Genomic DNA, 17,668 nt, shown 5'->3' with positions numbered 1-17,668 from the left:
AAAAAGACCAATATCTTTGTCGAGAAATAACCCCATCAGTATCAGCTATGAATTAGCAACAATAAGAAATACACACAAACACACACACATATATAAATTGTCAAAGATACAAAGATATTTACAGATTGTCTTATTATATTTTTTAATAGAGGAAAAAACTGAGTCCTTTAGTAATGCAATGATCACTCTTTATTCTTACAGATGGAAAACACAAGAAATCTAAAAGAAACAAATCTCACAGAGGTGGAAGAATTTATTCTTCTAGGATTTTCTGACCTTCCCAAACTTCAAGGGTTTCTGTTTGGGATATTCTTAGTAGTCTACATATGTATCCTGATAGGAAATGGTCTCATCATCATAATAACCAAGAGGGATAGCACTCTCCAAACCCCCATATACTTTTTCCTTGGGAATTTTTCATTCTTAGAAATCTGTTACACATCAGTAAGTATTCCAAGAATGCTGTGGAATCTTGGGACCCAGAAGAGAAACATTTCCCTTTTGGCCTGTGCTGTACAACTTTGTTTCTTTCTTATTCTGGCCGCCACTGAGTGCTCCCATCTGGCCATAATGACCTATGATTGTTATGTGGCCATTTGTAAGCCTCTCTACTATCCACTCATCATGAACCCAAAGTTTTGTTTCAAACTGGTGTTGGCCTCCTGGATCTGTTCCACTGTTAGCCAGATAGAACAAACAGGCTTGCTTTTCTCTCTTCACTTCTGTTTCCCCAAACTAAATCACATTTTCTGTGACGTAACCCCTTTACTTAAGGCAGCCTGTGGAAACATATACATGAGTGAGCTCTCAATCTCTATTGCTATGAGGCTTTTTGTTGTGACACCTTTTATGCTGTTACTGATGTCATATTGCAAAATCTTTGTTACTGTCATGAAACTAAAATCTACAAAGGGGAGATCTAAAGCTTTTTCTGTTTGCTCATCCCACCTGACAGTCGTATTAATGTATTTTGGCACTGCCATTATTATGTATTTGAGACCCAAGTCTGAACACTCAGCAAATTTTGAAAAAATCACCTCTCTGTTGTACCTCATGATAACTCCATTATTTAATCCCCTAATATACAGTCTAAAAAATAATGATGTCATTGTAGCATTAAAGAAATTAATACCTAAATGGCAAGTCTTTCAAAATAAATAATAAAACTAAATGAAGTCTGTTTCTTCTCCATTTGACTCAAAGTTCTTATAGAAATCTATTTCTAGTTTTTCTTCTACTTTCCTTATTGACCTTCACTTCAACTGATCTATAAGACAAGAAATATTTTAAGTACTTTCAAATTGTAGTACTTTGTTAAATATCAGATATGTTAAAATAGGTAAAAGCCAATCCCTGCCTTCCAGAAAATTATAATCAAAGGAGGAAACAAGTCGTCTTAAATACAAGCAAAATCATCCTCTACCCAAAGAAAAGTGTCTCCTATGTTTATGTGTCATCAAAGTGCAATTTTTCTAATCTTTAAAACTCAAATATTAAGAAACAATCTTTATCTTTGTTGTTAAAAATGATTTTAAACAATTGCTTGAAAATGAGTAACAGACAAAAATGATCAAGCCTAATATTATCAAAGTACTTTTAATGTGAATCCAGTGGATTCATGTAAGCATTCTATTTGAATAAACTGGTAAGTATCAAAAATTTCTGTTACATATTGTTAAATTAGGACTCAGAATCTGGGCACTACAAAAAGGGCTTTCACAAACATTTTTACACATGTGGGTCCCTTTCCTTCCTTTAAGATCTCTTTGGGATATAGGCCCAGTAAAAACACTGCCGGATCAAAGGGGATACGCAGTTTGATAACTTTTTGAGTATAGTTCCAAATTACTCTCCAGGATGTCTGGGTCCATTGACAATTCCACATTGATAAGTCTGGAAAGAATCCCAGAAGGAAAATCATAAGGAATATTTTTGCACAACTCCTTTGGGTGCTTCCAAGAAGGTGAGAATCGAGGAGAGTTGTTGTCATTGTTTTTTTGATCTGTGTTTTGGTCTTTACCCAGGAAAGATCACTGGTATCCTCAAGTGATATTTATTGTTCCTCAGGACTTTTCTTTCTCTTTGTGCTGGAACTGTGACTATGAAGGAAACATGCTTTGGTGTAGCCAAAGCACATTTGGTTTGGTGACCAGTGGTAGATCATGGGTCACCTGTAATCTCTTTCAGATCATTTGTCACATTTCCTGATTGTGTCAGGGCTGAGAGCTCCAGAAGATCTTTCTATTGTCAAAGTCCCTGCTAAGATTTTCAATTAGAATTGCTGCCACATGGCTGGCCCATACTTCAAGGTCAGGCGGAAAAAAAAAAAAAAAAAAAAAAAAAAAAAAAAAAAAAAAAAAAAAAAAAAAAAAAAAAAAAAACCTCCTTTTGACCTTCAAAGTTGTCTTGAACTTCAAAAAATGTCATACTCTGACTTTGTGTTGGCTAAACTGGTCAAAAATTTGATTTGATTTTGAAGCATTTTTTTTAAAAAGTTGTTGGATGGAATATTAGGTGAGTTTAGCTGTTATGCTTTCTGTGCTTTGCATTTGACTCTGGCTTTTCTATATTTCTTAAAATTGAAGAAGAATGTTAGAAGCATCATTTCTTTTTATGGGTAAAAAAAATAGGAATCAAAGAGATCTATGGACTTGATCAGGTTCAAATGATATTATTAATATATGTATTATTAATAATATAATACTATATATAACATAACAATATTATATTATTTGATATTAACATATTAAATAATATAATATAATAATAGTCATTACTTATTATTTTTAATTGCCATTTTTTTCTATATGTTTAAGTTTTCTGCTGGGCAGATCAAAATTTACCCAAAGAAAAACTGTTTTGTGCTACAGTTTCTGGAGGGCTTATTAAAGTACTATAATTTTAGTCCTTGGTAACTGAGGTCATCAAAAATAAATCAAAATTGAGAAAGCTTTGAGAGAAGTAAAACTAAAAGTAAAGACTCCTGCCTTAAATCCCAAATCTCTTTTTATAACATTACCTCATTAACGATGTGGAAGATATTTGACCAACACCAGAAATATTATTTTCTCATTAGAAATTTAAAAAATAATCTGAAAGTGGAGCTATCCCCATAGACCAAAGAAAATGACTATTTTTTAAAAAAGAATTCTGCTTTCAACATAATCAATATTTTGAAAGATTGTTATTCTTTTTCACACAATTTAGAGGATTAAGATGAGTATTTTAAAACTTACTTGAGAGGCAGTCTAATATAAAGGGAATAGTAATAATGAGTCCATATTCAAGTCAAGGCTGGGTCTGAGTTGATACTCTTACACTAACTTTGTGAGCTTTTTATATTTTTAATATTTTATTTATAATTATATATATGTGTGTTTCAGCTGATTATATCACTTGGTTTTGAGTGGAGATATAATTAGCTATGATACTTAAATCAAGTGACTGAATCTTTATATGGCCTTATTTGATCATCAGCAAAATGGAAACAAGAAAATTATTTATTTTTATTCCCAAAGTGATTGTGAAAAATTTTTTTAAAACTATGTGTTTACAGACTTTGAAATGTATAGAATAATATTTACTATAAAACCTATGCAAATTTATTTGGAATATTCTTCAGTCACTGAACACACCAATTTGATTGTAGAATAATCATGATGAAAGTAAAAATTCCAACGTCTAAAATGTTAAAGGATCACCTCTTCATTCTCTCTCCTGTTGATACCTTCACCACCTTCATTTTGGTTTAAGGCATGGACCTTAAGAAAGAATACAGACAGAAAACCCCAAGCTATTGTTTAACTGTTCAGTGATACAAAAGAAAAACCTTTAAAAACATTTGTAGGTAAGAGTATGACACACTATGTGGACAGAGGGAAGCAAAGAAGGAGGGAAGAAGGATTGAAGGCACAAAAGAGGGAAGGAAGAAAAGAGTTTTCTGGCTGACCAGTTATATATATATATATATATATATATATATATATATATATATATATATATTATATTCATGAACATCCATCTTTTTTTTACTTCCTTCTATATTGTTCTTTTGTTCTCTGCTGTGCACCATTTTTTACTTTATTCTTTTCCCCCTTTTCTTGCCCCTCCCTCAATCCCCAAGCAAGCCATAGTTAAGAAGGGATTTGTTTACACATACATATGCAGATACATAAATACACACATATATACACACATATCTTTCCTATCCCTACTGATCTTTTGCTTTAATTATGCTCCTAATTAATATAGATAGATAGATAGATATATCTATTATGTATCTCTCTTTCTCATATATATATATATATATATATATATATATGAGATACACACACACATATAATTGTTTATTTAACTCATTCCACCTGTGAGTGGAATTTTAGAACTATGAGCCTTCCCCCTCTAATTCCTCTGTTTCTATTCTTCTCTGTAGAGGGCTGAACTTTGGAGAAGTGTATTTGAAAGATGTATGCTTGAAACAAGGTGTTAACTCAGTGGAATTGATGAGACAATGGTATCTAGGTTATATATACTTAGTACTTACATGATGATATAATGGTTCTTTAAGTTCAAGGTAATCAATATGCTGTAATGATGTAATTACGATAAAGTATATAAGGGCCAATAAGGACTGGAAGAGAGACATTCTATCTTTGAACAACTTTGTGGTGTCTTTCATTCTTCCTGCACTAAGATCAAGACTGGGCCAATAATAGGATTAAGATAGGTTAACTGCTTGGGGGAGAGGCTTTACTTGCATCTCTACAGTTGGAGAAGGAATCAGATGGGTGCCAATGAGGTGCATTCGCCTTGTCCATTGGAGAGAGACAGAAAAAGAGAAGACCCTTGAAGAAAAGAAGACCCAAGAAACATCAGATAGTAATTGACTCATGAACATCAAAAATTGTTGATGAGACTACTACAGAACTTCAAAATCTGCAGGAATCATTAGATTCCCTGACACACAATGAGACTATTGCAGGACTTCAAAACTTGCAGGGATCATTGGTTTCCCTGGCACATGAAGTAATCAACAATAGATTGATTTTGAAGTATTTCTAGAACTTATGGGCATGTGTAATTCCTAATGTTGATTCATGTTTTATTCTCACATCACTACTAGCCTGTGTTATAGTAATATGTGCTTGTGTAATACCTCCCATGCTGATGAATTTATGTATACCTGTTTCAAATAAGACCCTTTGGTCCAAAGAAAACCTGCTAACAATGTCTGGTTTGGTGTTCTCACCTCCCTGAGAAGTCAGGGAGAGCATGATCACCTCTTTTTGTGGTGTTCTCACCTCTCTTCCTGAGAAGTCAGTGAGGACATGACCACTTGTGTTCCAAAAGAAAAGAAAAGGGGAGATGTAGAGGGCAAAATTTTGGAGAAGTGTACTTGAAAGACATATACTTGAAAAAAGTGTTAACTCATAGGAATTGATGAGACAATAGTAATCTAGTTTATATATACTTAGTACTTACATGGTGATGTAATGGTTCTCTTGTTCACACATAATCAGTACGGTGTAATGATATAATTACAATAAGGTATATAAGGACCAGCAAGGGCTGGAAGAGAGACATTCCATTTTTGAACAGCTTCATGATGGCTTTTATGCCTCCTGCACTATGATCAAGACTGGGCCAGAATAAAGAGTCCAGACTCTATTCTTGACCATTCTGTGGTGTCTATATTGCTGAGACCAAGGATCTTCTAGAGGACCTCCAGAAAACTAGCCCAAACATTATACTTCTCTGCACCTAATTTATATGAAATAATTACTTAACTGTGTCCCAATCTTTTATTTGAGCTCTTTTGTTATTGATGTGAATTTTAAACATATTTGTTTCCTAAGTTAAAAAAAAAAAACATAAATAGTTAATCCATGTTGAGTTTCTTGAAACTGCTCTTTGATATTGGCTCTTATATGCTAAATGTTCTGTTAAGTTTGGGTTTGGATGATAGAAAGTCCTGGAAATCTTCAAGTTAATTAAATGTCCATTTTTTTCTCATTCAATATTATAGGTAATTTTGTTGAATATGATATTCTTGGTTGCAGGCCTAATTCTTTTGATTGTTGGTAGATAAGATTCCAGAACTTGTAGTCTTATTGTGGCTCCTGATAAGACCTGTGCTATTCTAATTGTAGTTACAGTAAATTTGAATTTTTTTTTCTTGTTTCTTGAAAATTTTTCTCATTGATATGGGAGTTTCAGAATTTGGCAATAATATTTTTGTTTTCCTCAAAGGGTCTCATTGAGATGGTGATTGATGATTTTTTTCTATTTCTATTTTATGTTCATGTTCCATCATTATTCTGTCAAGGTCCATTTTTTGGTCGCAACTTTGAGTCAGTCCAATTATCCTTATATTTTCTTGTTTTGATCTGTTCTTCAGAACTATCATTTCTCTTCTAAGATGTTTCACATTCTGTTCTTTTTTTCATTTTTTTCTAAACTGTTTTATTTATTGGTCTCTCATAGCTTCATTGGCTTCTCCTTACCAAAATGTAATTTTCAGATTAAATTTCATCTTTGAGATTCTATCTCCTTTTCTAGTTGCCTAATAATAATTTTCATAATCTTGTTTTTCTTGCATGATTTTTATTTTATTTTATTTTACTTTATATTTAATGTCTCCCATTTGACTTCTAATTTTTTTTAAGTTCTGCAATAAATTCTCTCTGGGAAAGGAGCCATTTTACAATTACTGTTTGGGGTAGAAGCTTCTTTTTTACTTCAGTATCCTCCTCTGAAGATGAAACCTGGGATTTGCTGGTTCATTTTTTAAATAAGTATTAGTGCATTTTTTAAATAATAGGTATTAGTGCAAACATCTCTACTTCTGGAATGACGTTTCTGCCTTCACTTCAGCTCTCCCTGTAATGCTGGAGAAACTGAGGCATGATATAGTTTAGAGAGTTTTTAACATTTTATTTGGATTTCTGAGAGAAAGAGATTTCCTGGGATTAAAAGATCCATTTTGGTCCCAGGGCTGATGTCTCAAAGCACTTAGCAGCAGCAGCAGTTTCAGCATCAACATTGAATGTGAGATTTCAATTATATATATATATATATATATATATATATATATATATATATATGTGTGTGTGTGTGTGTGTGTGTGTGTGTGTGTGTGTGCATGTGTATGGCTCTAAGATCAGGCAAGAAAAAGGCAAGGAGGTGGAATCCATGCACTGGGAATTTCCAGAAACGAACTATCAATCTGGTTCTGACAGGGTGGGAGATGAGGACCATGAATTCTGATAAACTGGGAGTGAAAGGGATGGTCAGCTAGAGCCAGAAAGTATGGAACTTAGAGATAGAGGATGCCAATTAGGTATCAGAGATAAGACATCTGAAGTCTTATCATTTGGAATGTCAGAATGGTCAGATTTCTGCAACCCTAATTATCTCATTCCTAATGGTCAGGAAAGGGGTTTGCAACCAGGGGGATTGAGGCAGAACCATTTAAGGAACTGAGTAAAAGAATTTAGGGAAACTGAGGCAGGACAATTAGAGAAACTGTAGCACAACATGCCCTCTGACCAAGTACCTGAAACAAAGAATTTTATCCTTCTGCAAGGGGCCATAGCCAGCAGTGTCCCTTCCCTGCTGCTTCTGTATCTCCAGTGCACTGGTTCCTTCTCACCCAGGGCTGTGTCTCAGTAGCACAGCTGGGCCTGAGGGCATTCCCTTCCCTCAGTCTTCCAGGATTCATATTCCCAACTCCACAAACAGTCCAAAATGTGAAAGTTTCTGTGGTTCCTGTTGAAGCTCCAGCCACACTTAGCTTAATTTAGGGCTCTCCCACTTGGTATTTCTGGTGAGCTATCCAGCAGGTGTTTGCATTTCAGATGGGTTAATCCCAGCCCTGGGCCTTTTTTCAGATGTTCTCCAGATGTACTATGAGGACAACTGTTCTAGCCCAAGTTTTCTTGTTTTTTTTACCAGTCATGATCGCCCTGAGGCATAAATTTGTTCCATTTGTGGGGGAAATCAGGAGAGCTTGAAATTTACCCATCTATTCCACTATCTTCCCAGAATCCTGCCCTTGGAAATCTAATTTCTCATGCTCTTCATCTTTCCTTCCTTTCTTCCTTCCTTTCCTCTTTTCTTCTTTCCCTTCTTACTTTCCTCCCTTCTTTTTTTCTTCTTTTTCTTTCCTCCATACTCCTCCCTGCTTTCTCTAATTCTCTCCCCTCCTTCTGTCCACATAGGGTATCAAATCCATACCTATAGAAGCTCTTAAAATATTGTTTTTTATTATTATTAGATCTTGTCTTGGCTCTCAAGATTATCATACCTCAAGATGTTTTTCATATGGACCAAGCCTTAATCTAAAACAATTCTGATTCTCATTGATTGGGCATTTGAATAAATTTCAGACCAAGCCCCATTTGATTTTCTTTGGATCCTGATTATTAAGACTCACACCAAAAGAAAGATCTGCAGTTAGATAAAAATAGTAACTATGTTACACAAAGTACAGAGAAAGAATAGATACAGAGGCATTAGAGAAGGGAAGAGGGCTCATAGTTGTGAAAATATTCCTATATTACTAAATACTATCATTCAATAGCACCCTTCAAAATCTAGAAAGACATAAGGGGGGAAGAATAGGTGTATAAGGAAGGAAAGGGTGAAAGGAGAAGATAAAGGAGGGATCCTTGGGTGGGGGAAGTTAAGTAATAGCAAATCAAGTTTGAAGAAAATTTAATTAAAAAGTTAGCAGGGATAAGAAAGATGTGGGGGGAGGGTATGTGTGAAAGAGTGTGTGTATCTATGTATATATCTACATATTTATATATAAATATATCTTTTCATAACTTTAGCTTGCTTGGGAATGGATGGGATTGAAGAGAGAAAAAGAATAAAATAATTAAGGTGTGCAGCAGAAAACCAAAGAACAATTTAAAAGGAAGAGAGAAATGGACATTTATGAATGTAATTTCATATATATATATATATATATATATATATATATATATATGTACTTTCTTCATCTGATAAATTGTTGTTTTATATTTTGAACCTTTCCTGATGTTCTTCTGGGCACATGACTATGTTCTTCTTTTTTTGTTTTGTTTTGTTTTATTTTGTTTTGTATTCCTTTCCTGTTTTCTTTTTCTTACTCTGTTTTAGAAAAACAAAAAGAAAAGAAAAAAATGAGTCATATAAAAAAGGAAACATATAATTGCTTAACTGGTAATCAATAGAAAATAGGTCTTGTACTCAGATCAGGATTCAAGAATATTCTTGAAAGATACTTAATATGCATCTATGAGCAAGTTATTTACACACTTAGTACCTGACAGTTCTCTAAAAGGAAAAAAAAAAAAAATCAAAAGAATACAACAGACTCCTAGAAAAGAATCCCACTTTTTTAAGTGATCTTTTGCCCTTAAGACTGTATCTGATCTGCATATGCATAGTTCAAGAATTGAAATTGGGTCATTGCAGAAATGGAGAACAGGTATCATCAGATCTTAGGGACTACTAACCAATTGTTATTTTCAAAAGCCAAGATATATTAATAAAAAAAAAATGAAAATAAAGTAAAACATATTCAAAAGATTTTTGAATGACTCATTGTATAAGAAATCACATATACCATCTTGAGATATTTTTTCCTGAACTATGTATATATGTATACATACATATATATAATCCAATTTTTTTGTTTATATGTGCATATCTATATCTACCTATTTGTCTATCTTTTTATCTATGATGGACTCAAAAATTCAGTATACTGAAATCTGTTCTCTCATGGTTGAAACATTCTAGAAATTTGGGCTGTCTACCTCAGTGGCTTAGGAAGCTATTTTTCCTTTCTCTTTTGGTTCTTTTCTTCCTTATCCCATTCCCTGCATGTTGGTGCATCCCATGTTTAACACCTAACTATGACTACCACAAAGTTAAAAATAACTTTTTCATTGTAATTTCTAGGCTCCCATTAATGCTGGCATAATATATATATATATATATATATATATATATATATATATATGTAATTTGTCTTTTTATACTCCAAGTAAATTCACCAAAATATAATTATTTTTTATGACTGTTCAGTCATGTACAATTCTTCATGACCTCATGTGGATTTTTCTTGGCAAAAACACTGGAGTGGTTTGTTATTTCCTTCTCAAATTCATTTTATAGAAGAGTAAACTGAATCCACCAAAGTTAATGAGTAGCCTAGGGTCAGACAGCTTGTAAGGGTCTGAGGCAGATTTAAACTCAGGAAGATGAGTGTTCCTTCCTCCAGGCCAGATACTCTCTCCTGTTTGTCACACACTTGCCTTAAAGTAAAAACAATCTCTCTACTTCTACCCAAATAGAAGATAATTTATGCCCTCCTTATACTCTCAAGGCCAGCTAAGTGATTCAATGGACTAAGGAATTTTGCAGTCCTTATAAAATGACTTGGAACACTTGTGAGTAATGATAAAATGAAGCGTGAAAATCCTTGTGTATCACTGACATATAGTGAAGTGATAAGTTATGGGAGTTGAGTAGATTGAGGAACTGAGGAATTATAGTATTTGAAAGAAACTCATTGGCTATTCCAGGGTGATGCCAAATGTTGATGCAGAGGAGATTGTTAGTCAGTAATTTCACTGAAAAATCAGGAATGAATAAATAACCTGGTGGGAGAGAGGTATTGTAGTAAAAAGAGCAATAGGATTCTGATAGAGTTATATATTTGGAAATGATTAACCTCAAAGGAAAAGAGGTTGTTTCATGAAGGCTTGTTATTATATGATGATTTAAGTGTTTTCCTCATTAGTTTGTGAAACTTGGCTTAATAACCTCATTGCCAAATATTTGAAACACTGGACTTGAAGTCAGGGTCCTGATTTCTCATTAAAAAAGGGAGAAGAGCTGTTACCTGAGAAGGAAAGCAGAATAGGAATCCCCTCTTTTAAAAGAGTTCTAATTGCTTTGATAATTTTTAAAAGGGAGGTTGGGACTTTTTGCAGAAATTGGTTGGGCATGGGATGGATGCTGTACTTGTTGGTTCAAACTCACGTTTGATTTCTGCTCCTAAAATGAAGTAAGTTGCCTCAAGCATGATTTTAAGAATAATTCATTAGCTCTTCCACCTTTCATAAGTAGCATAATTTTTCTGAATCTTTTTTTTATATCTTTAAGCCCAGAATTATTATAGCTATAGAACTATAACTATAGGGATTTTATTGCATTCATGTGAGATGATATGTGTTTTCCATAGAAAGCCTAAAATATTTTATAATTTTTTTTGTATTTGTCATCCTCAATCTCATAATCATCATCATCATCAACAGCAGCAGGATATTCCTCAAGGTCTATAATGTTAAATGTAGAAGGAATTTCATGTGAGACAACCTGCTTTATTCATACTGATCAATCACTGCCTAGCAGTTTACATGAATAGATTGATTGATTTAAACATTGCTCAAAAATTAAAGAACAGCTGAAAATGATTTTTATCGCATCTGAAAAGGTAAGCATGTTTTGTTAGATTGAGACAGTTTTTCTTAATTAAGTAGTCCCCATACTTTTTGTAATCTCCTTGCCATTTCTACATCTTTTTTCCCTCTCTATTGCAGTATCAAGATGCAATAAGGCAAAGTTGCATTATTCAAAACCATAAACAAAATTTCTTGAACATAAAAAGACATATCCTTGCACAGATTCCATTTGAAATTTTCATTATCAGTTCAAATAAGATCATTATCATTTCAAATTGGATGTAGCTCAAATAGTACTTCAAATAACATCAATCTCTTTAGTTATGAGTTAATATATCTTTGATATAAAAGTCAGTGTACACAGTTCAAGAGTCACATGTTTTGTACTTTTTTTTTAACCTTAGCAATATTTATAAGGGGAGCAGCCATAGTTAATCATTACATGCTCTAAAACTCAAACATAATAGAGGGGCATAACAGTTTAAATTATACCTGTATTATTATATGAGTCTACCTTCCTTTATCAATAATTTAGTTCTAGCCTTTTTTCTACTCCACTCACTTTTCAAAATCTCATTTCATTAGATTTCTCATTCTCTCAATAATATACTTATCTAGCTATCACGTTAGGGGAAAATAATCTGAAAAAAATTCATTCATAATGCATACATATGTTAACTCTCTCTGAGAGTACTAAAAAAGGAAAATTCACTAACAGAATAAATGCTGTATGGTAGAATGCAAATTTTGCTAGTTAGAATAATATTTTACAACATGAAGCTTTCCTGGTTCTGTTAAATTATACTTACTTGAACTTATTATAATTATAATAAGGAAAAAAAACTATTATCTATCTATCATATATAAAAATAAAAAAGAGATATCAAACAAATGTCTTTTTTTTTGTAGTAGCCAAATTTTTACAAGAGAAATTGTATTAATCTTGGAGGAAGAGAACTTAGATTTTAATACCATCTTGGCACTATCTATATGAATTTGGAAAATGACAAACTCATAAAGTCTCATTTTTATGTGTTAAATTAAAGGATTGGACTTAATGTAATCTACTCCCTTTCAAGGGTAAAATATGATCTTATAAAATTTCTAAGATGTTAGAAAATAAATATAAAAAATAAGGAATGATGCAAGATAAATGAATAACTTCAATTGTGTGTTAAAATTGATAGACTTAAAATTTCCAAATAAAGTAGGTCTTTTTATGTTTTTTTTAGAATTTTTAATTGCTTCAGAGAAGAAGGGAGGTTGCTTACTTTCTTGACAAAGATCAGCAGAATTCAAAGGAATGGAGATAATCAATAAAACATACTAAGGAAAAAATGAGAAAATACACATAAGTGCAATGATCATTACTAGTCATGGCTGGGGGAATTCAATAAATTTATTTTTATTTTTTTCCTTCCCATTAGTTGAACATGTGCCATGTTCATGATCATGAAGAATACAAGATGACTGAAAATGACAAGAAAACAACAGCAGTAACACTCCTAAAATATTTGAATTATGATTATTTGACAGAGAGAGATCTTTGGAAAGAGTTAAAATATAGAATTAGTTCTATCTTTCAAATAACAAGCTGTGGATAATTTTCCTTTTTCAGTCTTGTAAGTTGAACAGCAGTTGTTTAAATCATGTTTATTTAATTGGTGGGGTGTTGGGACCTAGAATGTATTATATTAGATGTCGAACAGACATAGAAATTATTTAATCTATATCTTTTTTCATAGGTAAGGAAACACCAGTAAGGCAAAATTTAAGTTCAACTATTTCTCCAAATATAAAGTATACATGCAATGCACACAAAGATGGCAAGAGAAAATTATACCATTGTCACAGAATTCATACTTCTAGGGTTTTCTGTTGGTCCTAAATTCCAAGGGATTCTGTTTGTAATTTTTTTAATCATATACATGAATATCCTGATGGGAAATGGTCTTATCATTGCAATAACCAAGACTGATCCAACTCTGCAAACACCCATGTATTTTTTCCTTGGGAATTTTTCCTTTTTAGAAATCTGCTATACATCAGTCATACTTCCCAAACTGTTAACAAATTTTTGGTCCCACAATAAAAGTATTTCTTTCCTGGACTGTGCTATACAACTTTGCTTCTTTCTAATTCTTGGAAGCACAGAATGCTTCCTTTTGGCTGTCATGGCATATGATCGTTATGTGGCCATTTGTAAACCATTGAACTATCCTCTCATCATGAATCACAAAGTTTGTATACAATTAGTGGTTGTGTCCTGGATCAGTGGAATCCCAATTTCAATAGTCCTGACATATCAGGTTTTTTCTTTATCCTTTTGTGGCTCAAACAAACTCAATCATGTTTTCTGTGACATTCCCCCATTACTGAAATTAGCATGTGGGGACACGATCATGACTGAGTTTTCTGTCTATATTTTAGCTGTGTTGTTTGGTATGGCTTCCTTTTTGTTGATACTGTGGTCCTACATTAAAATCATTACACTGATATTGAAGCTCCCATCAGCCACAGGTAGACACAAAGCATTTTCTACTTGCTTTTCTCACTTTATAGTTGTGAGTTTATTCTATGGGTCTATTGCCATTATGTATTTGAGCCCCCAAACTAGCCATTCAGAAGAAACTGACAAAGTCCTCTCTCTTTTCTATACCATTTTAACACCAATGTTTAATCCTATTATATATAGCCTAAGGAACAAGGATGTCATTGCTGCACTAAGAAAAATATTGCTGAAATAATTAGGGTCATGAAGAAAATAGAAAAATTTTAATGAGTTTTTTTTAGTTATTATTATATCAATTTCAATTACTACTGAAATTTATTTTATCTCTTCTTACCTAACTGCATTTGAAAATTTTCTCATTGAAAATCGATAAACTCAGTGACATGGAATATTTTCTCCCATTCCAATGCTGTATCTACTGTAGTTGTGTTTTAAAAAAGTAAATTTAAATTTAGTCTTTTAAAGTTTAATTTCTTCACTCAAAATAAAATGAAAAATGGAAATAATTACTTCATAATTTCTTAGATCACATAAGTTTATAATGTACAGAAAAATAGGTTTATCGATTTCTCCAAGAGATCTCCATAATTAAATTGTTTTCATTTTGTGGATTTTATTTTGCTCATTGTAAGCCATGTAAACTCTAAGAAATTCAACATTTCCAATGCTTCTAATATCCCATCTTTTGCAATTTTTCCTTCAAGACACTAGGGGCTTGGCTCCATGTTAAATGTAAACAGTTATTGTCATTTCATTTTTATTTAACGCATTCTACCCCCAAGGCAGCTAAAACAAAGAAAAAAATCACATTATGAAATATTTCTCACAGAATCATATCATCTATTATTTACAGAATGAAAGATGATTTTTAAAAAATCTGGCAATATTCTACTTATCTTGACCAAAATTTAGTTACCTTATTTTGGCTTTATTTTACTCATTTATTATCACCTAAAACATTTTTCCACTTTTCAATCAAATGCTCACACATGTGTTTGTTAAGACAGAGTTAGAAATATATTAATTAATTTCCATAATTAAACAATCATCAGAAAAGGTTTCTTTTCAGATTATTTTTTTTCCACAAATGATGATGTTTTGACTGTGCTTATAATTGTCTGTCTTTTCTTGTTACCAATAACAACCTTGAAATATATCTTCAGCAGAGAAGATGAATGTCAGTAAATTTTTTTTTGAAAAATTTCAAATTCTTTTCCCAAATGGATGAATCAATTTGTCAACTGTGTTTCATTAGCCCTTAACATTATAAGCAACTAATTTTCCTATCTTCTAGAAACTTTTTTAGCTTAGTTTACTATAGGGATTGTATTAATTTTCTAATTATTAAGGATTTTAAACAATTTTCATGTAGTTACTGTTAGTTTGTGTTTCTTTTGCTAAATATAGCATTTCTTTGTTCGTTAGTATTATTTTATATTTTGAAGAATAGTTTTTATTTTTGTATATTTGCATAAAATATCTCTAAAATTTTATATATAAAAATAAAGATAATTATGTGGCATAATGAATACAGTGCTGATTTTTTTCTAACTTGAAACTGGGGGAGTCAGTGGAGAGAGAAACTGTGTTTATTTAAAGCCTGCCCTGACTTGTCTAGTTGTGTGACCCTAGAAAAGTCATGAAACCATTCAGTCTCAGTTTCTTCATCTATTAACTGTGGAAATCAGACCTGTATCAGATTGTTCAGAAAACCAAATGGGATTATATATACCAAGTTTTTTGCTAACTTTAAAGTACTACATGTTAGATTTATGTTAATTATTTCCCCAAGTTATTAGAGAAAAAAATTTATCAATATTTATTTAAATTCTAAATGCAACTTAATTGATTTAATTTGAACTCATTTAAATTTTATAAGTGATGACAGTCTATTTCTTTTAGTAATCTCCTTTATGCCAAGTATAATTGTAAATCTTCATAAATCATAAAATATATAATCTTTCATTTTTCACTAATATACATGTTTACATTGATTTTTTTCAATAGACCAGTAATTTCATGGGTATAGATTGTTCCTACTATTATTCTCAAGCACTTTCTAGTTTTAAAAAAGTCCTTGATGAATTTCAGAAAGGCCTGAAAGTCTTAGATGAACTGATGCCAAGTGAATTGAGTAGATCCAAGAGAACATTGTGCACAGCAACAACAAGATTATGGGATGATTAGCTGTAATGGACTTGACTTTTTTCAACAAAAATGCAGTGATTTAGCTCAATTCCAATAGATGTGATGGAGAGAACTATCTGGAAACTGAAAGAGCACCATGAGAGTGAATGTGTATCACACATTGGTATTTTCATTTTTTTGTTGTTGTTGTTTCCTTGCTTTTTTTTCCTTTTTCATTTTATTTCCTATTCAACCTGATTTTTCTTGTGCAGCATGATAAATGTGGAAATATGTGCATATGCACAAGAATTGTACTGGATTGCTTGTTGTCTAGGAAAGACGGATGGGTGGAAAAGAGGGAGAAATAATTGGAACACAAGATTTTGCAAGGGTGAATATGGAAAACTATCTTTGCATGTATTTTGAAAATAAAAAGCTGTTATTAAAAAAAAAAGAAAAAAAAATCCTTGATGGTGATTATAAACCTGAAGCTTGCCCACAGTCACAAGGTATCTATCAGAAGCCAGACTTGAACCTGAATTATCCTGATTTACTCTAGTCACACATTCTTTCAATAAATATAATACAGTGCAGGAAAGATAATAGCTATTCTTATAGAAAAAGAAAACTAGAATAAGGATGGAAAATTCAAGGAAAAATATCTCTTTCCAAAAGATTTGTTACTTTGTTCGGAGAAATAAATAATAAGACATAACATAGCTATTTGAGTTATCCACTTATAATTTAGATTTTGACTTAAAGTTTGAATTGAGGAGTTTTATTTTGAAATGATTTTTTAAAAATAAATTCTTTATATTGGTGGCCAGGTAGGTGGATATATTTTCTAGTCCTGAAGTCAGAAGGACTCATCTTGAAATCACATCAGTGTTACTTTACACAAAGTCCCTTCACCCTATTTGCCTCAGTTCCTCAGCTTATACAAAGAGACAACAACAAAATTGAAAACTCATCTCAGGTTTCTTAGCCAAGAAAATAAAAAAAATGGGATCAAGAAGAATAGGAGAAATATAAAATGATTCATTAACAACAACAATGTTATAGAAGTGATATTATTCATGTACCCTGTAAAGTCATCCATTTAATAATTAAATAAACTGATGAAATTTCAACTTTCTCTCCTTTTATATACAAATGCTATTAATTCAACAGGTGGCATCATTCATTTTTGTAACAATTTTAAAATTCTGAAAGTCACAATTTCTGGGTAATTTACTAATCACTTTATTAATAAGGTCAGCATATTTATTAAGAAAAGGATGGATCATTTGATGATCTCTTTTAAACTCAAAATCCCTCAAGACAAGAGGTTTAGAGTTTACCTGTCCTTCCAAAAGTAGTTATTCCTGAGGGTGGCAATCAATTCTGATTGGTTAACAATTAATGATGAAAAGTGTCTGTTACAATGAGAGGCTAGCTATTACAATGAAGGTATCAGCATTCGTGACATAGATCACCCAAATCCTTTTTTCTTGTAACCAGTATGGTGAAGGTAAGTCAACTACATGGAAAGTACCACCAAATACATTTGTTCCTCCATTCCAATTTCTGG

At 32.1% G+C, this 17,668-nt stretch overlaps 1 protein-coding gene across 1 annotated transcript; it reads left to right on the top strand.

Moving 5' to 3' along the window:
- Positions 1 to 13,282: 13,282 nt before the first annotated feature.
- Positions 13,283 to 14,206, top strand: LOC100917204 (olfactory receptor 10AG1-like). The gene has a single exon (XM_003774504.4). It carries the CDS (start codon positions 13,283 to 13,285, stop codon positions 14,204 to 14,206), a length of 924 nt encoding a protein of 307 aa, XP_003774552.2.
- Positions 14,207 to 17,668: the final 3,462 nt, after the last annotated feature.

Source organism: Sarcophilus harrisii, chromosome 6 (genome assembly GCF_902635505.1).
Source record: "Sarcophilus harrisii chromosome 6, mSarHar1.11, whole genome shotgun sequence".
NCBI lineage: Eukaryota > Metazoa > Chordata > Mammalia > Dasyuromorphia > Dasyuridae > Sarcophilus > Sarcophilus harrisii.
The sequence above is the reverse complement of the archived record's forward strand: the minus strand, read 5'-3'. Positions and strand labels throughout refer to the sequence as shown.